This window comes from Tamandua tetradactyla, chromosome 16, assembly GCF_023851605.1.
Source record: "Tamandua tetradactyla isolate mTamTet1 chromosome 16, mTamTet1.pri, whole genome shotgun sequence".
Lineage (NCBI taxonomy): Eukaryota > Metazoa > Chordata > Mammalia > Pilosa > Myrmecophagidae > Tamandua > Tamandua tetradactyla.
This window is the reverse complement of record NC_135342.1, coordinates 82,478,426-82,496,482: the sequence shown is the minus strand read 5'-3', so window position 1 is coordinate 82,496,482 and position 18,057 is coordinate 82,478,426. Positions and strand designations below refer to the sequence as shown.

The 18,057-nt window shown below is 44.0% G+C and overlaps 1 protein-coding gene across 3 annotated transcripts in view; it reads right to left on the bottom strand.

The window, feature by feature from the left end:
- BANP (BTG3 associated nuclear protein) overlaps positions 1-18,057 on the bottom strand; it is a 189,313-nt gene that overhangs the window by 45,187 nt on the left and 126,069 nt on the right. For all 3 annotated transcript variants that reach the window (XM_077133259.1, XM_077133258.1, XM_077133260.1), the window contains one exon: positions 11,790-11,828. In XM_077133259.1, the coding sequence (XP_076989374.1) occupies positions 11,790-11,828 (39 nt within the window). The remainder of the gene's footprint in view (positions 1-11,789; positions 11,829-18,057) is intronic.

The following is an 18,057-nucleotide window of genomic DNA, read 5'->3' as shown; positions in this document are numbered from 1 at the left end:
ACAGTAACATTGTAATATGCTTCCATTAAAAATGTAACAAAGACAATACACCAAAATTACAAGTCAGTACTGGGGTGGGGGATGCCTTAAGGGAGGCATATGGGATTCTCCGTGGTAGTGATGTCAATTCTCCTTTTTATTTTTTAATTTTTTCTTCCTCTTTTTTCCTTTTCTTCTTTCTTTGTGGAAGAAATGGAAATGTCTTCATATAAAATGTGGTGGTGAATGCATAACTATGAAATTATACCAAGAATCATAGTTTGCTTACTTAGGACAGATTGCATGGTATGTGAATAAACTGTTATGAAAATAAAAGAAAGATGTACGCACTAGAGACTATGTGGAGAGGCTGGTAGGGAAGTAGAAGGGTACAGGCCTCTGGAGGGCAGTCTGGTGGCCCCACAGGAGTAAGTACAAGGTTGCCATATGACCTGCAACCCTGTCATCAGGTATATACTTAGAAGAACTGAAAGCAGGGACATAAATAGACATTTGTACACAGATGTTTATGGCTGCAATAGTCACGATTTGCAATGGATGAAGGTGGCATGAAGGTACATTGATTGTTTGAACTGAAGGGCAAAATGTGGTATACACATACAGTGAAATATTGAGCAGCTGCAAGAAGGAATGAAGTTGCCAGGCGTGCAACTGGGTGAATGAAACTTGAGGACAGTATGCTGAGTGAAATAAGCCAGAAACCAGAAGACAAATTATTATAACGCCTCACTATGCACTAACTATAATATTTAAACTCTGAGAACTGAATTTGTGAGTACAGGTTATCAGAGGAAGGCTTACTGTAATGATTCCTAGATTGTAAGCTCTTTCAGCTGACACATCTATTCCTGAGTTGTAACTGTTCTTTCTAAATTCTAAGATGCGGAGTTTTTGATGCATAACCTGGACATTCCGTGGAACTCTGGGCATCTGTATGACACCTGAGACTCAGAGTTAGAGCGCTGGAGCTATGAAAGTCAGCACCCCACACAGCAAATGTTTAAAAAGCTGAAAAAGAGATCAGATTTCAATTAGAGATATTAATGAAGCTGATCTGGGTAGGACTACAGGTAAAACAAAACTAAAAGGTAAAGGATGATATTGACTGTGTTTTAAAACTTCAACTTCTGTGTGAGACCAAAGGAAAATATATCTATTTGGTGCAAAATTGTATTTTCTGTAGCATACTATCTACTGTAACCTGTATGGTCAGTTTATTCAAACACCACGATTACATGGAACCTTGAATAGGGAGTGAGATCCTGCTGGTTTGTACAGGCTGGCGCCCCCATACATCCCATAGTAACATGGGCAGAAAACGCAAAAAAGATTCGCAAAGTCCCACCTGAGGGACTGGAGGAAACTGTGGAAATATTAAACTTTCCCACCTGGGGAATTCCTGTTCTTACGAGCACTGGGGACTACCAGTTTAATAGGCCAAGCCCTTGATCTTGGGGCTTGCCCTTATGAAACTTATTCCAGCAAAGGAAAAGGTAAGTCTGCTTACAATTATGCCTAAGAGTCACCCCAGAGGATCTCTTTTGTTGCTCAACATGTGGCCTCTCTCTGTAAGCCAAACTCTGCAGGTGAACCCACTGTCCTCTGGCCTTTGTGGGACATGACTCTCGGGGCTGTAAATCCCCTGGTAATAATGGGACACAACTCTGGGGGAGGAACTAGGACCCAGCAACATGGGATTGAGGAAGTCTTCTTGACCAAAAGGAGAATGAGAAATGAAAGAAGATAAAGTTTGTGGCTGAGAGATTTCAAATAGAGTCAAGAAGTCATTCTGGAGGTTATTCTTATGCATTATATAGATATTCCTTTTTAGTTTTTAGTATACTGGAACAGCTAGAAGGAAATACCCATAACTGTTGAACTATAATCCAGGAGCCCTGATTCTTGAAGATGACTGTACAGCCATGTAGCCTTTACAGTGTGACGGTGAAAACCCGTGACTTGATCTTGGGGCTTGCCCTTTATCTAGTGTATGTACAGATGAGTAAGAGAAAAAGAGTCAAAATAAAGAATAGGGGGGATAAGGAGTAGGGGATGTTTGGGTGATCTTTTTTACTTTTATTCTTTTTTTTTTTTTTGGAATAATGAAAATGTTAAAAAAAATTGGCTGTGGTGATGAATGCACAACTATGCAATAATACTGTGAACCACTGATTGTACCTTGGATGACTATATGTGGCTATATGTGAATTAAAAAAAACAGCAGCCAAGAACATGCCCTGGGAGCCCACTTCGCAGGCCTTTCTGCCCCAAGGATGTGCGGAGAGGAGAGCGATCACTGCAGGACCCAGTGTCCTCGTCTTTCTGCTGGATTCCAGAGGCCAGCATATCCTCACGCCCCAGCCGATCGCCCAGGGTGGGGCTGCAGAATCGGCGCTCTGGCACAGTGCTGCAGGTGGCAAGACCTCTGGGCCATGGAGAGTGGAAAGACTTATGCGGCCGAAGTCTAGGATTTATGGGCTATGCTAGAAAAAGTCAATTTTAGCAAAAAAACAGACACTGTATTATTAGAACACAGGCATGATTCACTGGAATAGAAGGGTGCTCCCAGAACAAAATTTTAACTGCGTCACTCTTAATTAATGCATAAAAATTGGGTCAATTTCGAATCCTATATTATTCATTTAGAAATTTTTTTAAAACGTCCCACCAAGGTTAAAATGCCCACCTCATTTTACAAATATTTTCTATGCGTGAATGGGCAGGGCCGAGAAAACACATGCCATCAAAAGGCAGCTGGGAAGGAACGCCATGCCTCGGCTTCCCCAGGCCCGGGCCATGCCCGGCTCCTGCCCGCCCAACCTTGCCGCCCTGGCTCGGGGAAAGGCACAGGACTCACTGAACGCATGAAAGGCTGCCCTGGCCAGAACTCTTCATCTGCTTAACAAGTATTTGGAAAATTTTCTCAAAGCAACTAGAACCGCAGATCTCAACCTTTTTCCACCCTGGCGTCCCGAGCAAAGCGGCCGGCAGCCAGGCCCAGGCCCTGGGCAACTGTGAGGCGCGGGGCAGTGTGGGACTGAAGTCACGCACGCTGGCCACACGCCACCCGTGAGCAGGTCCTTGGGAGGGCCGACGCACGCTTACTCTGGGCTTTCACTTAACGTAATTTTAATTCATCTTAGAAAGCTAAGTTCCTCATCTAACAGGCTTCACAGTGACCCGGCTCAGATGATCCTCTTTCTTTAAAAGGTTCACTCCTGGGGATAATTTAGCAAGAAAGGGAATATTCCCTAATTAGTTAATTGATACTTTAATTGTATAGCTTTTTACTCTCTAAACCTCACACACACATACACACATAGGAACCAAAGGTCAGCCACCCTGCCAGCCTCTGTACCAAGGCTTTATAAGGGCTGCACCCAATAATACAAGAATAGGACAGATCTTCCTTTTTTTTAAGTGCATACAATAAAAGCATCTTCCTTCCTCCAGACCAGAGCTGGTCACTGTTTCCCGCCACACCAGGGGCGCGAGCAGGTGCATCCTTGTGTTCACGCGCATCACAGACACCCCAGTGGACCACCAAGATGCCCGCTCAGACCTCCTTCTCCAGCCACCCAGCGTGCGTCCAGCTGAGAATGACCACAGCAGGGGCACTGGAGGTGGGCCACTCCAACCCGACAGAAATTCTTCCAACTGTCCCCGCCGACCTGGCCGAGACTGTCATGGAGCTGCCCTGCAGGCCGAGGCTCCTCTAGCCCCGAGCTCCCACCTTCCTGCCCAGGGGTCAGGTTGGCTTCGCCTACTGCTGCCCCTTCTCCCCCTCACCTGCACAAGCAGCTCCTCCAGCATACCTCACCCCTCAAACTAACTTCTGCTTCCTGGAGACTGTGAACAGCAGTGCTGGGTACGAGGAGAAGAGTCCAGGAGGCTCTCCGCAGCTGGAGAAGTGTGATGGCGGCAGAGCCAGGGGATGGAACATCACCAAGCTTCCCTGGACACTGCTCTTGGCACACAAACCACCCACCAGTTCATGAATTTGGGGAGTCCCTCGAGACAGTTACCAAGGGCTAGCTGCATCTCACAAGTCCGTGCTGAGTGGGGAGAAGTCACTGGGTTCAAGCAGGAGTAACTCACGATTGGGCAAAAAAAGGTTTCTTGGATTTTGGCAAATTTTTCCCACAAATATGCCCCTGTGTTGCTGTTCAAGCCCTCTTCAGATACTCTCCCCTGCCCACTGTCCCCAACACCACCTGGCCTCAAGAGTCCAGCATGGCCTAAAGGAAGGACGCCTCAGAACAGGTGCCAGGACCAGATCAGCTGAGCCAACGCAGTCACCTCGACTTCATCCCACTGCCTTTGACCCCAGCCAGCCCCTGCCTGCCTGCTCTTCTAGGAGAGCAGGGCCCTTCCAGGGTGGGGCCAGGCTCCTGTCTTAGCAGAACCCGAACTTCGACAATTCTCTCCTAGTCTTACCAGGCTTGGGCTCCGCCCTTGCAAAGCTCTGCCGGGCAGACAGCCTCTGAGATGGTCCCCAGTGAGGGCCATGCCCGCACACCATCCTCTCCCTAGTGTGGGCTGGGCTTTCAGACTCACCTCTAACAAACAGAAAACAGCATATGTGACGCAGCCACCCCGCCTTAGGTCCTGCCGTGGGAGTGCCCCCCACTCGCTCGCTCTGGAGGAAGCACTGCTGTGTCTGGGCAGCCCCAAGCGAGGCCCATGGGAAGAGGAGAAGATGCCTCCAGCCACAAGTGAGAGCCCAGGTGCCAACACCTTGACTGTGGCCTTGCGTGCCCTGAGTCAGAGGCTCAGCAGGGCCATGATAGTTTCTTGACCCAAGAAATTGAGATTATCAGTGTCTGTGGCTGCTGAATTTGAGAATAACTTGTTATGCATCAATAGATAACTAATACAACAGAGATAAGAAGAGTTTTTGTAAAATAAATGAATTCAAGCTAAAATAACATTCCTTAAAGCAGTCGCAACAGGTATGTGTCCAAAAGGCCTCGAAGGGGGTGTGTGGCCAATGGGAGACCCTCCATGCAGACCTGGCAATGAGGAAGGCACATGTGGCCTTGTCACAGCATGTCTGGTAATACGTGGTAGGTAGCCCGCTGGCCAGGCAGGGGAGACAGCTCCCTTTCCTTCTCTGACTGACATCCATCAAGGGCCACCCAGAGGCCTGAGCTAAGCACTGGATCAGGCTGTGCTCTCAGCAAACTCCCACGACTTTCCACACAAGCAATGAGGACACCAAGACATAAAGAAGCTGCGCCACTCACCCAAGGTGACACACCAACTCGATGCAATTCCGAGACCTAAACCCAGCTGTAACTCTCCCTCCCAACCCCTACCCCCCAGAAAGACCTCTGTCTGTTCCCTCCCAAAAGACCTTCTGTCCGAAGTCTGGGTCCTGATAAGTGATCCAGATGGGGACCTCAGAGGCAGCCCTGGGGAGAGCAAAGGCACAGTGGGGGCCAGCAGGAGAGCTGTGGGGCCTCGGGGGACCCGAACACACCTAGGCCCCTGGCTGCCCCACATCCAACGCCTCCCTTCATCCCTAAGCTCTGACTCTGAGCACCTGCCCACAGGGCCTACCTGGGGTGAAGTGGGGAAGGCTACGAACCCACTTCTCCGACAAAAGCTCAACTAGTGGTTCAGGAACATTAGATCCAACATCAGCTGCGGGGCCTCTGTGGGGGAGGGACCCTTGTATTGCTATAGAGGCTGGACCCACCCTCCCCAGGGCTGTCCCCACCCACCCCAGGGCTGTCCCCACCCTCCCCAGGGCTGGACTCAACCTCCCCAGGGCTGTCTCCACCCTCCCCAGGGCTGTTCCCACCCTCCCCAGGGCTGGACCCACCCTCCCCAGGGCTGGACTCAAACTCCCCAGGGCTGTTCCCACCCTCCCCAGGGCTGGACCCACCCTCCCCATCAGCACCAGGGGCCTGGTGAACAAGGACCAGCCGGGGACTGAGACTCTTCAGGGCCAGGACTCTTTTTCCCTATTAAGCCTTCCCCATAGGAAAGACCTAAAAACACACGCACAAACCAACCGCCGAGAAGTTTCCTAGACAATGTGGAACTGCTCTCTCACCATGAGCTGAGTCACCTCTAACCTACACGACCAGCCACATGGTCAACGAAAGGCAGACAGCTGCCAGCAGCAGAGACATGCGCCGAGGGGTGAACCCGCTGCAGGAATTCTCCGGGATTCCATTTCAACCCTCCAAGTTCAGAGCAACGTGGATAGCTCTGAACCCCTTATCAGACTAACACCCTGGGCAGTCTGCCAAGGAAGAAACTTTAATTGATGTGTTTCTAACCACCTTTCTTAAACTAGAATATGATTCCTTAGAGTTCCTTTCTAATGTCATTATGGAGTTTTGTGCTACTCAGGGACAATTATCCTTAGATTTCTAAAACTATGGGAGGGGAAATGCACTGATACTATGAATGTATCCTCCCCATGGCTGTAAATATTTTTAAAAAATCACTGAAGCGCAGCAGCTTAGAACTACAGGCTCAAAGGAAAGAAAGAGGGTTAGCTATCAGCTGCCCCAGCAGTCTGCAACCTGACTAGGAGGAGGTGGTCAGCCTGAGCAACTGCATTTAAATTCAACTTTAACAGATCTGGCTATCTGGTTTCCAAAAAAACAGCAGGTTAGTTGAAAGATAAGGAATGGTGACTACAAGAAGATGCATATAACTGAAAGCAAGGACGGAAGAGAACAATAAATAATCAAATGCACCGTAAGCTTTACATTATGGAGCCCAAGATCATACTCTCCATAGTAAAGCTCTATCAACTCCCGAAAGAAGCCTTGCAGTCAGTGCAGGTTTTCTTCAGGAGACAATGAAATACATGGCTTTTAGAAAGAGACCCAGAAAAGCAGTTCAAATTAATTTTTTTTTTGATTAGTTGCAGTTTATATTTCAGTGTTTCAGAAAAGTAACTTCAGTATTTGGAATCCCCTCAGCACCTTTTACCTCTCTCAATCAACAATGCTGAATAATGGGATATTAGAATACATACTGGGGAGCCAAGAATGGACGATAAAGACAGGCAAAGTCGTGGAGTAAACTGGGCACCGTGGGTCAGCAAAGAGCAGAGGCTGTGAGGGCCTGGGTGACCGTGTGGCAGTGGGGGCACAAGACCCCCGAGAAAGGAGCAGCAATCACGCAGCCCAGCACTTCTAGGAACCTGCTCACCCCTGACGACCTGATTTTAAAATATGGCTCTTCCTAAAGCCTCCAATTCTCTGCTAGTCTGCAAACCAGTAGTCTTTTCTCCATCCATCCTCTTTTCCACATCTTAGAAAGCACTTGGCATTGCTGACAACAAGAACCAATACTTGGCAGCACCAGGCGTGCTCTCCCACACCCTCCTAGCTCCTCCCAGCAGGACACGGGCACTCACGCTGGGTTCCCGGCCCGCCCGCCCGCCCTCCAGGGCACAGCGCTCCTGGCTCACTGGGCCCCTCCCGATGCCTCTCTGCAGGTGATTCTCCAGGCCCTGCCTCCCACCCGTCACCTCCAAGATTCTGGTTCCACATCGTGTGGCTCCACCGAGGCCTCAATCAAAACAGGAACACTGCTGGAGGCTTTGGATTTCCTTCCCAAACAGCCCTTATTCCAATGCTGGTGATCAGAATAACGGAACAGGGTGAGTTCCATTAATGAGGGTTCACTCTGACCCACTCAGGACTTTTCAGGCAGACAGCATTAGTCAGAAAAGAATCTGCACAGAGTCAAAGCAACAAGACTGAAGACAAGACGGGGAAATGAGCAGCCTCAGCTCCCATCCTATCTGAGAGCCAGCAGCAGGTATAACCAGAGATGCCAAAACTGTCTTCAAAGCAGCCGCAAGGATGATCCCATGCCGGGGAGCCACAGGGAGAAAGGCTGTGGCAAAGGGGGAGGGGGCTCGAGGTCACCCGGGGCCACCCAAGGCGCTGCAGGAACAGAGGCAACGGCCTGGCCGCACGAGGCGGCCGCACCCAGAGGACAGCAGTGCAGGCCGAAGGCGCCCACTGCGCACCTCAGTTTCCACGCACGTTCCGGATGGCTGGCAGGAACGTGACTGGGACCTTTCCGTACTTAATCTGAAGAAAATGTACGACTCAAAGGCGACGGCCTGCTGGCAGAGCCACGTTACAGACTTGCGCAGAGACAGCCCAGCACACTCGTAACTACCGCGGCGACAGAACACGGTAGAAACAGGAGAAATCAGATCTCCTTCCGCTCAACAAATCTGCTCTTGGCTGTGGACTTGTCCTTAGAAATGCTAAAAGCTCCAGTAGCAATTAACAAACACAGAATACGTGTTCCTTTCCCCTTGTCTGACCACAGAACAAAGAGCAGAGGTGCCTTCATAGAACCCAGGCAGGGATTCGGAGAATAGTAAATCAACTATAAGCAAAGGTACCAAGCAGGAACGGCAGCGGTCACCCTGGGAGTGGGCCAGGAGGAGAGCAGAGGCGAGGAAAGGAGAGCCACCGCAGGGCTCCCGGCACTGCCCCGGAGCGCGCAGTCAGGAAGAAGGGGAAGCAGGTGGTGAGAAAGGGGGACAGGCTCCACGACGGGCCTCACCTGGCTCTTGCTGACCCTACAAGGCTTTCAGGGTGTTGCCACAGAACAGTTCTTTAAAGCCCAGCTAAATCTGCCAAAGAAGAATCCACCATCATGAGGCAAGCAACCAGGTGAATGAACCCTGAGGACAGCATGTTGAAGGAAATGTTAGAAACAAAAAGACAAATATTATCATGCTCACTCATCTGGACTAACTACACTCAGAGAACTGAAGTCAAGAGCGTGGGTTATCAGGTTGGGGCCTGTTGTAAAGGGTCCTAGATTGTAAGCTCTTACAGCAGTCACGTCTATTTTTTTTTTTTTAACATTTTTTATTGAGAAATATCCACACACATCTTGTCCAACCACATTATACAATTAGTGGCTCACAATATCATCACATAGCTGTGTACTCATCAACATGATCATTTTTAGAACATTTGCATCATTCCAGAAAAGAAATCAAAAGGAAAAAAAAGCTCATACATCCCATACCACCTACCCCCTCCATCTCACTGACCCACGGTACTTCAATCTACCCAAATTTTACCCTTTATCTGCCCCTATTATTTATTTATTTTTTACCCTTTTTTTAAAAACCTTGTGTCTGATGCTCCTTTTATCCAGTATTATGAGCAGATGAGCAAAAAAATAAGGAAAAATAAACAGATAAATAACAGAGGGGGAAGGGGGTAAAAAATGGGGGATAGATTGAAATACCAGTGGTCAATGAGAGGGAGGGGAAAGGGGTATTGGATGTATAAGCTCTTTTTTCTTAATTTTTATTTCTTTTTCTGGAGTGATGAAAATACTCTTAAAATGATCGTGGTGATGAACACACAACTATGTGATGATACTGTGAGCCACGCTGCCTGTACACTGTGGAAGGACTGTGTGTGTCCTTCCACAGTGTACAGGCAGTACTCAAAAAAAAAAAATTAAGGAAAAAAAAGCATCTATTATCAAACTCATGAAATAGTCAGTAGATATATGAACTCCAAAAAAGCAACCATATAAACTTCCTAGGGGGCTTTTACAATTATGGAAGATGTTCTCTTACCCTGGGGAGGGGAGCTATTTGACATCTTCCTCCCCACCCCCGAAAAACCGGAACAAGCCTGGTCGTCTTCAGTAAATGCACTGTCATTTTCGCATGCTTATTTCCCTCAAACGTGCAGGCGAGAGCAGCCGCACGAAGGTCTAACCCAGTCGGAGACCAGCAGGGCACCGACAGCTTCACGCCTTAGAGACCGAAGCCATGGGCTTTGCTATGTGAAGTCAGCGCTTTCGCCTTCAGTCAACACTTCTAACTCTGAGTCGGGTACCCCTGCGTCAGTTAGTGAGGGGTTAGGATAAACAAATGCAGCATCGCCACTTTCTAATTCCAAAGCTCATGATTTTTTAACAAGGAAGATATTAGTTTTGTTTACTTTTTTATTGTTTCAAAAGTTGAAAAAAGGCAAAAAAGATGAATAGCAGATGAGAAAAAATAAGAAAATTGAAAGATCAATCCAAGAGGTCAATATCCATCTTTTAGGAATTCTAAGGAGTTTAGAGAAAATGGAGGGAAGGAAATTATAAAACTAAGATTACAGAAACTTTTCCCCAAACTGAAGGACAGACACTCCTTAGAATGAAGGGACCCATTAAATACCCCGCAAGCGTAATAAAAAAGACGAGTTCCGAGGCAGGCGGCTCTGGGTGGACTGCGTTTCCTATGAAAGGCCTGTCCAAGTCCTAACTCCATCCCGCGAACGTGACTATCTGGAAACAGGACTCTGAGCAGGAGACAAGTGAAGATGAAGCCCAGCTGGACAAGGGTGGGCCTGGTCCGATAGGACGGACGTCCTTAAAGAAGGAGAGAACTGGACACGGGCAGCTACAGAGCGCAGGGAGCCTAGGAGAGCCTAAGGCGGGAATTCCTGAACACGACCCCAGACCTCCACCTGCCCCAGACGGAACATTTCTTAACACAACATGGGAAATATGCAAGAGGAAACGTAAAGAAAATCTACTTATACTTTACCTGATCAACACCTTAAATTAATCACCAAGACAGTACCAACTCAGAAGAAGCAAGTATAGAGTGTTTTTAATTTTGCATTCCTTTGGCTTTTTAATTATTTTCCAAGGCAGCTCCTTTATATTCTTATACTGCTTCAACTATTCGATTAATGTATATTGTTAAGATACATTATATTAAGATGTACATTGTATATTGTTGTATATATTGTTAAGATGAAATTTTTAAAGTGAGAAGCTTGAACTTAATCCTTTAAGATCTACAGCCTTTCCCCAAGGCACTCTCTGAGGGTTCCAGAGAAACCAAAGGGTGTGAAACTCTTCTTTCTTTTCACAGGTCTATGAATGAACTTTTCCCACATTTTCATTTCTGAGGTAGCCCAGGTTCTGTCATGGTGGTATGGAGTCTTCAACAAAGGGAAGGCACAGGGATGGTTTAAAGGAGGGAACACACCTGGTTTCAAAAGCTAACGTGCTGTTGTTATCTTGATAACAGATGAGCTCTAAGGTTCTCACCACTAATCTTACAAATCGTGCTTTATAAAAAAGGAAGCTCATCAAGACACTTAAAATAGTTTTTCCAAGGGCATAATATAATAGCTTCTTTAACAGAAACTCTATTTAAAAGGACATGAAAATGTAAATCCTCTAAAAATTCACCAGTAACCATCACTTGATCTTGGAAAGCAAATTCCTCCTGTTACCCCATCATCCTTTGAGTGTTTCGCTTTTCAAAGACAACTCACACCAGGGGGCATGGGATTAAGGTTTATTACTCTTTTTGTCACTAATTAGAAAAAAGACAAGTTGCTGAGTTTGGCAGCAATAAGCACTAACAAAGCCCACCTTCCGTAACACCCAACTATCTGTGCAAACAATATCATCAGCATCTGCTCTTATAAACTTACAGAAATTATGATCATCACATGGGAGGGAGGTCTCAGCTACACAGCAAAAAGCTACTGTGAAATCCCACAAAGGAGTGACTATAAGCCCCAGGGCCCCACACCTTCAAGGCAAATGTGTGGCTGGCCACTCAGGTTGCAGGACCTCCCCGCTGCCCAGCTCCCTCCCAGAGAGAGCCAGACTGCCAGGGCAATGCAGTGCTGGTCTACAAGGGGAGCTCGCGGTGTGTATGTGTGTGTGTGTGCGCGCGCGCGCGTGTGTGTGTGTGTGTGTGTGTGTGTGTGTATGTACAGGGAGGGGTGGGACGTGAGGGCGGCGTCACCTACCTGCCCGTCCTGCCCGACGTGATGTATCTGAAGGTTGCCCTGCAACATGAATAAAGAAAGAAGGTCAAGAAGAGGCACAACTCAAAAACACATGAGACGGGGGCCTTCCTCAAGCCCTCTATGAGTAATCCGTTTACGAAACAGATTATTAGCATGAAGTCTACAAACTTCAACCCCTGTAGCAATAAAACCCCTAAACAAAATATGAGCTGAGTTTAAGCAGTGCCAAAAAAAAACAGAAAAGAAACAACTAAAGAAAGCAACTCAAAAGCAATGTACCCACTCATTGCATCCTGACCCCAAAATAAAATGTCATTTTTAAATATTTTATTTTGAAATAATTATACACTCACAGGAAAAGAGTACAGAGAGACCCCACATGCCCTGCCCCCGGTTCCCCGGTGGGGACATCTCACATAACTGCAGTGCACAACCCAAACCATTTATTTATATTTATCCACCCATTTATAGTCCATATTTGGCTAGAAGGCCACTCTTCCTGTGGCAGCATTGTGACGAAGTCACCGTCTAACTCAGGAGCACTTGGCAGCTCCCGGCTTCACAGGGAGTAAAGCCCCTAGTCCTTAACGCTGGCACTCAAGGCCTGCCAGGACCTTCTCCAACTTACTTTCCGCTGGTCCCCTATGTTCCAGCCATACTTTTCTGCTTTCGTGCATTCATTCTTATGGCCACGCATTTACATCGTAGTTCATTATTAATTAGTTCATTACCAATTCATTTGACCAATCATTTATTCTCCAATTCACATTAGTTAATTTGGCCTCAGGGTTTTCTTTTTTTAAAAAATTTATTTCTTATTATCAAACCAAAACAACACACAAATACAAACATTCTTAACATGCAAACATTCATGCATGTTGTATAATCAATGGCTCATAATATCATCGCATAGTTGTATATTCATCACCATGATCATTTTTTGGAACATTTGCATCACTCCAAAAAGAGATAAAAAGAAAAAACTAATACATTCCATGCCCCTTACTCCTTCCTCTCACTGACCACTAGTATTTCCATCTACTCAGTATATTTTAACCTTTGTTCCCCCATTTTTTTCCTAGACCCTTCCGCTCCCTTTCATTGTTCATAAGTATTTCAATCTACTCAATTTATTTTAACATTTGTTCCCCTATTATTTATTTATTTTTAATCCATATTTTTTAACTTATCTGTCAATATCGTAGATAAAAGCAGCATCAGACACAAGGTTTTCACACTCACACAGTCACACTGTGAAAGCTGTATCATTATACAATCATCTTCAAGAAACATAGTCACCGGAACACAGATCTACAGTTTCAGGCACTTCCCTCTAGCCTCTCTAATACACCTTAAATTAAAAAGGGGATATCCATAAAATGTGTAAGAATACCTCCAGAATAACCTCTCGATTCTGTTTGAATCTCTCAGTCACTGACACTTTTGATTTTGTCTCATTTCACTCTTCCCCCTTTCGGTCAAGAAGGTTTTCTCAATCCCTTGATGCTGAGTCCCAGCTCATTCTAGGATTTCTGTCCCATGTTTCCAGGGAGGGTTACACCCTTGGGAGTCATGTCCCAATAGAGAAGGGGAGGGTGATGAGTTTGCTTGTTGTGTTGGCTGAGAGAGAGAGGCCACATCTGAGTAAAAAAAAGAGGTTCTCTGGGGGTGACCCTTAGGCCTAATTTTAAGAAGGCTTAGCCTATCCTTTGAGATGATAAGTTTCATATTAACAAACCCCAAGATTGAGGGCTTGGCCTATTGATTTGGTTGTCCCCACTGCTTGTGAGAATATTAGGAATTCTCTAAATGGGGAAGTTGAATTTTCCCTCTTTCTTGCCATTTCCCCAAAGGGACCTTGCAAATACTTTTTTAGTCACTGTTCAAATCAATCATCTCTTTTCCTTCTGGTTTCATTTGTGCCCCCAGCCCTCCTCCCTCTATCATTCTAACATTCAGGTTCATTGAGTGTTCTAACATTACTGTGCTACAATGAGGTAGTACTGTGGTATCCATTCCAACAGAACAATCAGTCCTGTTGCACAATCTGTATCCCTTCAGCTCCAGTTAACCAAAATCTACCCTATTTCTATTTCCTGATGGCCACTGCTCTTAACTAAAATTCTCCATGTTCATTAATTAATGTTAGTTCCAGTACAGTATTTGTCCTTTTGTTTCAGGCTAATCTCACTCAGCATTATATCCTCAAGGCCCATCCATGTTGTTACATGCTTCATGACTTTATTCTGTCTTACAGTTGCATAATATTCCATTCTATGTATATACCACAGCTTGCTTAACCACTTGTCTGTTGATGGACAGTTGGGTTGAAATTACAAGGAAAATCAGTAAATATCTCGAGGCAAATGAAAATGAAAACATCATATCAAAATTTATTGGATATAAATTTTGGCAATTTGTAAATAATGCTGCTATTGTAAATAATGCTGCTATAAATATTGGTGTGCAAATGTTCGTTTGTGTCCTTGCCCTCATGTCCTCTGAATAGATACCTACCAATGGAATTGCCGGATCATGTAGCAATTCTATACTTAGCTTCCTGAGGAACCACCAAATTGCCTCCCATAGCGATTGTACCATTTGACATTCCCACCAACAGTGGGTGAGTGTGCCCCTTTCTCCACATCCTCTCCAGCACTTGTCATTTTCTGTTTTATTGATAATGGCCATTCTGGTGGGTGTGAGATGTTACCTCATTGTGGTTTTGATTCGCATTTCCCTAATAGCCAGGGAAGTTGAGCATCTTTTCATGTGCCTTTTGGCCATTTCTATTTCCTCTTCTCAGAAGTGTCTGTTCATGTCTTTTGCCCATTTTGTAATTGGGTTGTCTTTTTGTCCTTGAGTTGAACAATCTCTTTACATATTCTGGACTAGACCCTTATCTGATATATCGTTTCCAAATATTGTCTCCCATCATGTAGGCTGTCTTTTTACTTTTTTGACATGGTTCTTTCATGCACAAAAGTGTTCAATTTTGAAGAGCTCAATTTATCTGTTTCTTTCCTCAATGCTCATGCTTTGGGTGTAAGGTCTAGGAAACTGCCTCATACTATAAAATTTTAAGATATTTCCCTACATTTTCTTCTAAAAGTTTTGTGGTCTTAGATCTAATGTTTAGGTCTTTGATCCATTTTGAGTTAATTTTTATATAGGGTGTGAGATATGGATCCTCTTTCATTCTTTTGCATGTGGATATCCAGTTCTCTAGGCACCATTAACTGAAGAGACTGTTCTGTCCCAGGTGAGTTGGCTTGACTGCCTTATCAAAGTTCAATTGTCCATAGATGAGAGGATCTATATCTGAACGCTCTATTCAATTCCATTGGTCAGTATATCTATCTTTATGCCAGTACCATGCTGTTTTGACCACTGTGGCTTCATAATACACCTTAAACTCAGGTAGTGTGAGACCTCCAACTTCATTTTTCTTTCTCAGGATATTTTTAGCTATTCAGGGCAGCCTGCCCTTCCAGCTATATTTGGTTATCAGTTTTTCTACTTCTGAAAAGTAAGTTTTTGGGATTTTAATTGGTATTGCATTGAATTTATAAATCAATTTAGGTAGAATTGACATCTTAACTATATTTAGTCTTCCAATCCATGAACACAATATGCCCTTCCATTTATTTAGGTCTTCTGTGATTTCTTTTAGCAATTTCTTGTACTTTTCTTTGTATAGGTCTTTGGTATCCTTAGTTAAATTTATTCCTAAATATTTTATTCTTTTGGTTGCAATTGTAAATGGAATTTTTTTCTTGATTCCTCCCTCAGATTGTTCATTACTAGTGTATAGAAACACTACAGATTTTTGAGTGTTGATTTTGTAACCTGCCACTTTGCTGTACTCATTTATTATCTCTAGTAGTTTTGCCATGGATTTTTCAGGGTTGTTGATAAATAGTATCATCTCATCTGCAAACAGAGTTTTACTTCTTCCTTTCCAATTCTGATGCCTTGTATTTATTTTTCTTGTCAATTTACTCTGACTAGAACTGCCAACACAATGCTGAATAACAGTGGTGACAGTGGATATCCTTGTCTTGTTCCTGATCTTAGGGGGAAAATTCTCAGTTTTTCCCCATTAAGGATGATGTTAGCTCTGGGTTTTTCATATACTCCCTTTATCATTTTGAGAAACTTCCTTTCTATTTCTAAACTTTGAAAGTGTTTTCAACAAGAAAGGATGATGAACTTTGTCAAATACCTTTCTGCATCAATTGAGATGATCATGTGGTTTTTCTGCTTTGATTTGTTGATATGGTGTATTACATTAATCGATTTTCTTATGTTGAACCATCCCTGCATATCTGGATGAATCTTATTCGGTCATGGTGCATAATTCTTTTTTTTTTTTTTAATTACTGCTGTAATTTTTTTTTCTTTTTTTTATTAATTAAAAGAAAATTAACACAACATTTAGAAATCATTCCATTCTACATATACAATCAGTAATTCTTAATATCGTCACATAGATGCATATTCATCATTTCTTAGTACATTTGCATCAATTTAGAAAAAGAAATAGAAAGACAACAGAAAAAGAAATAAAACGATAACAGAGAGAAAAAAATTTTTTTTAATTAAAAAAATAATAAAAAAATATACCTCACATGCAGCTTCATTCAGTGTTTTAACATAATTACAATTACGTAGTATTGTGCTGTCCATTTTTCAGTTTTTGTATCCAATCTTGTTGCACAGTCTGTATCCCTTCAGCTCCAATTACCCATTCTCTTACCCTATTTCTATCTCCTGATGGTCTCTGTTACCAATGACATATTCCAAGTTTATTCTCGAATGTTGGTTCACATCAGTGAGACCATACAGTATTTGTCCTTTAGTTTTTGGCTAGTTTCACTCAGCATAAGGTTCTCTAGGTCCATCCATGTTATTACATGCTTCATAAGTTTATTCTGTCTTAAAGCTGCATAATATTCCATCGTATGTATATACCACAGTTTGTTTAGCCACTCGTCTGTTGATGGACATTTTGGCTGTTTCCATCTCTTTGCAATTGTAAATAATGCTGCTATAAACATTGGTGTGCAAATGTCCGTTTGTGTCTTTGCCCTTAAGTCCTTTGAGTAGATACCTAGCAATGGTATTGCTGGGTCGTATGGCAATTCTATATTCAGCTTTTTGAGGAACCGCCAAACTGCCTTCGACAGTGGTTGCACCATTTGACATTCCCACCAACAGTGGATAAGTGTGCCTCTTTCTCCACATCCTCTCCAGCACTTGTCATTTTCTCTTTTGTTGATAATGGCCATTCTGGTGGGTGTGAGGTGATATCTCATTGTGGTTTTGATTTGCATTTCTCTAATGGCCAGGGACATTGAGCATCTCTTCATGTGCCTTTTGGCCATTTGTATTTCCTCTTCTGAGAAGTGTCTGTTCAAGTCTTTTGCCCATGTTGTAATTGGATTGGCTGTCTTTTTGTTGTTGAGTTGAACAATCTCTTTATAAATTCTGGATACTAGACCTTTATCTGATATGTCGTTTCCAAATACTGTCTCCCTTTGTGTAGGCTGTCTTTTTACTTTCTTGATGAAGTTCCTTGATGCACAAGTGTTTAATTTTGAGGAGCTCCCATTTATTTATTTCTTTCTTCAGTGCTCTTGCTTTAGGTGTAAGGTCCATAAAACCGCTTCAAATTATAAGATTCATAAGATATCTCCCTACATTTTCCTCTAACTGTTTTATGGTCTTAGACCTAATGTTTAGATCTTTGATCCATTTTGAGTTAACTTTTGTATAGTGTGTGAGATACGGGTCCTCTTTCATTCTTTTGCATATAAGTATCCAGTTCTCTAGGAACCATTTATTGAAGAGACTGTTCTGTCCCAAATGAGTTGGCTTGACTGCGTTATCGAAGATCAAATGTCCATAGATGAGAGGGCCTATATCTGAACACTCTATTCGATTCCATTGGTCAATATGCCAGTACCATGCTGTTTTGACCACTGTGGCTTCATAATATGCCTTAAAGTCAGGCAGCATAAGACCTCCAGCTTTGTTATTTTTCCTCAGGATACTTTTAGCAATTCGGGGCACCTTGCCCTTCCAGATAAATTTGCTTATTGGTTTTTCTATTTCTGAAAAATAAGTTGTTGGGATTTTGATTGGTATTGCGTTGAATCTGTAAATCAATTTAGGTAGAATTGACATCTTAACTATATTTAGTCTTCCAATCCATGAACACGGTATGCCCTTCCATCTATTTAGGTCTTCTGTGATTTCTTTTAAC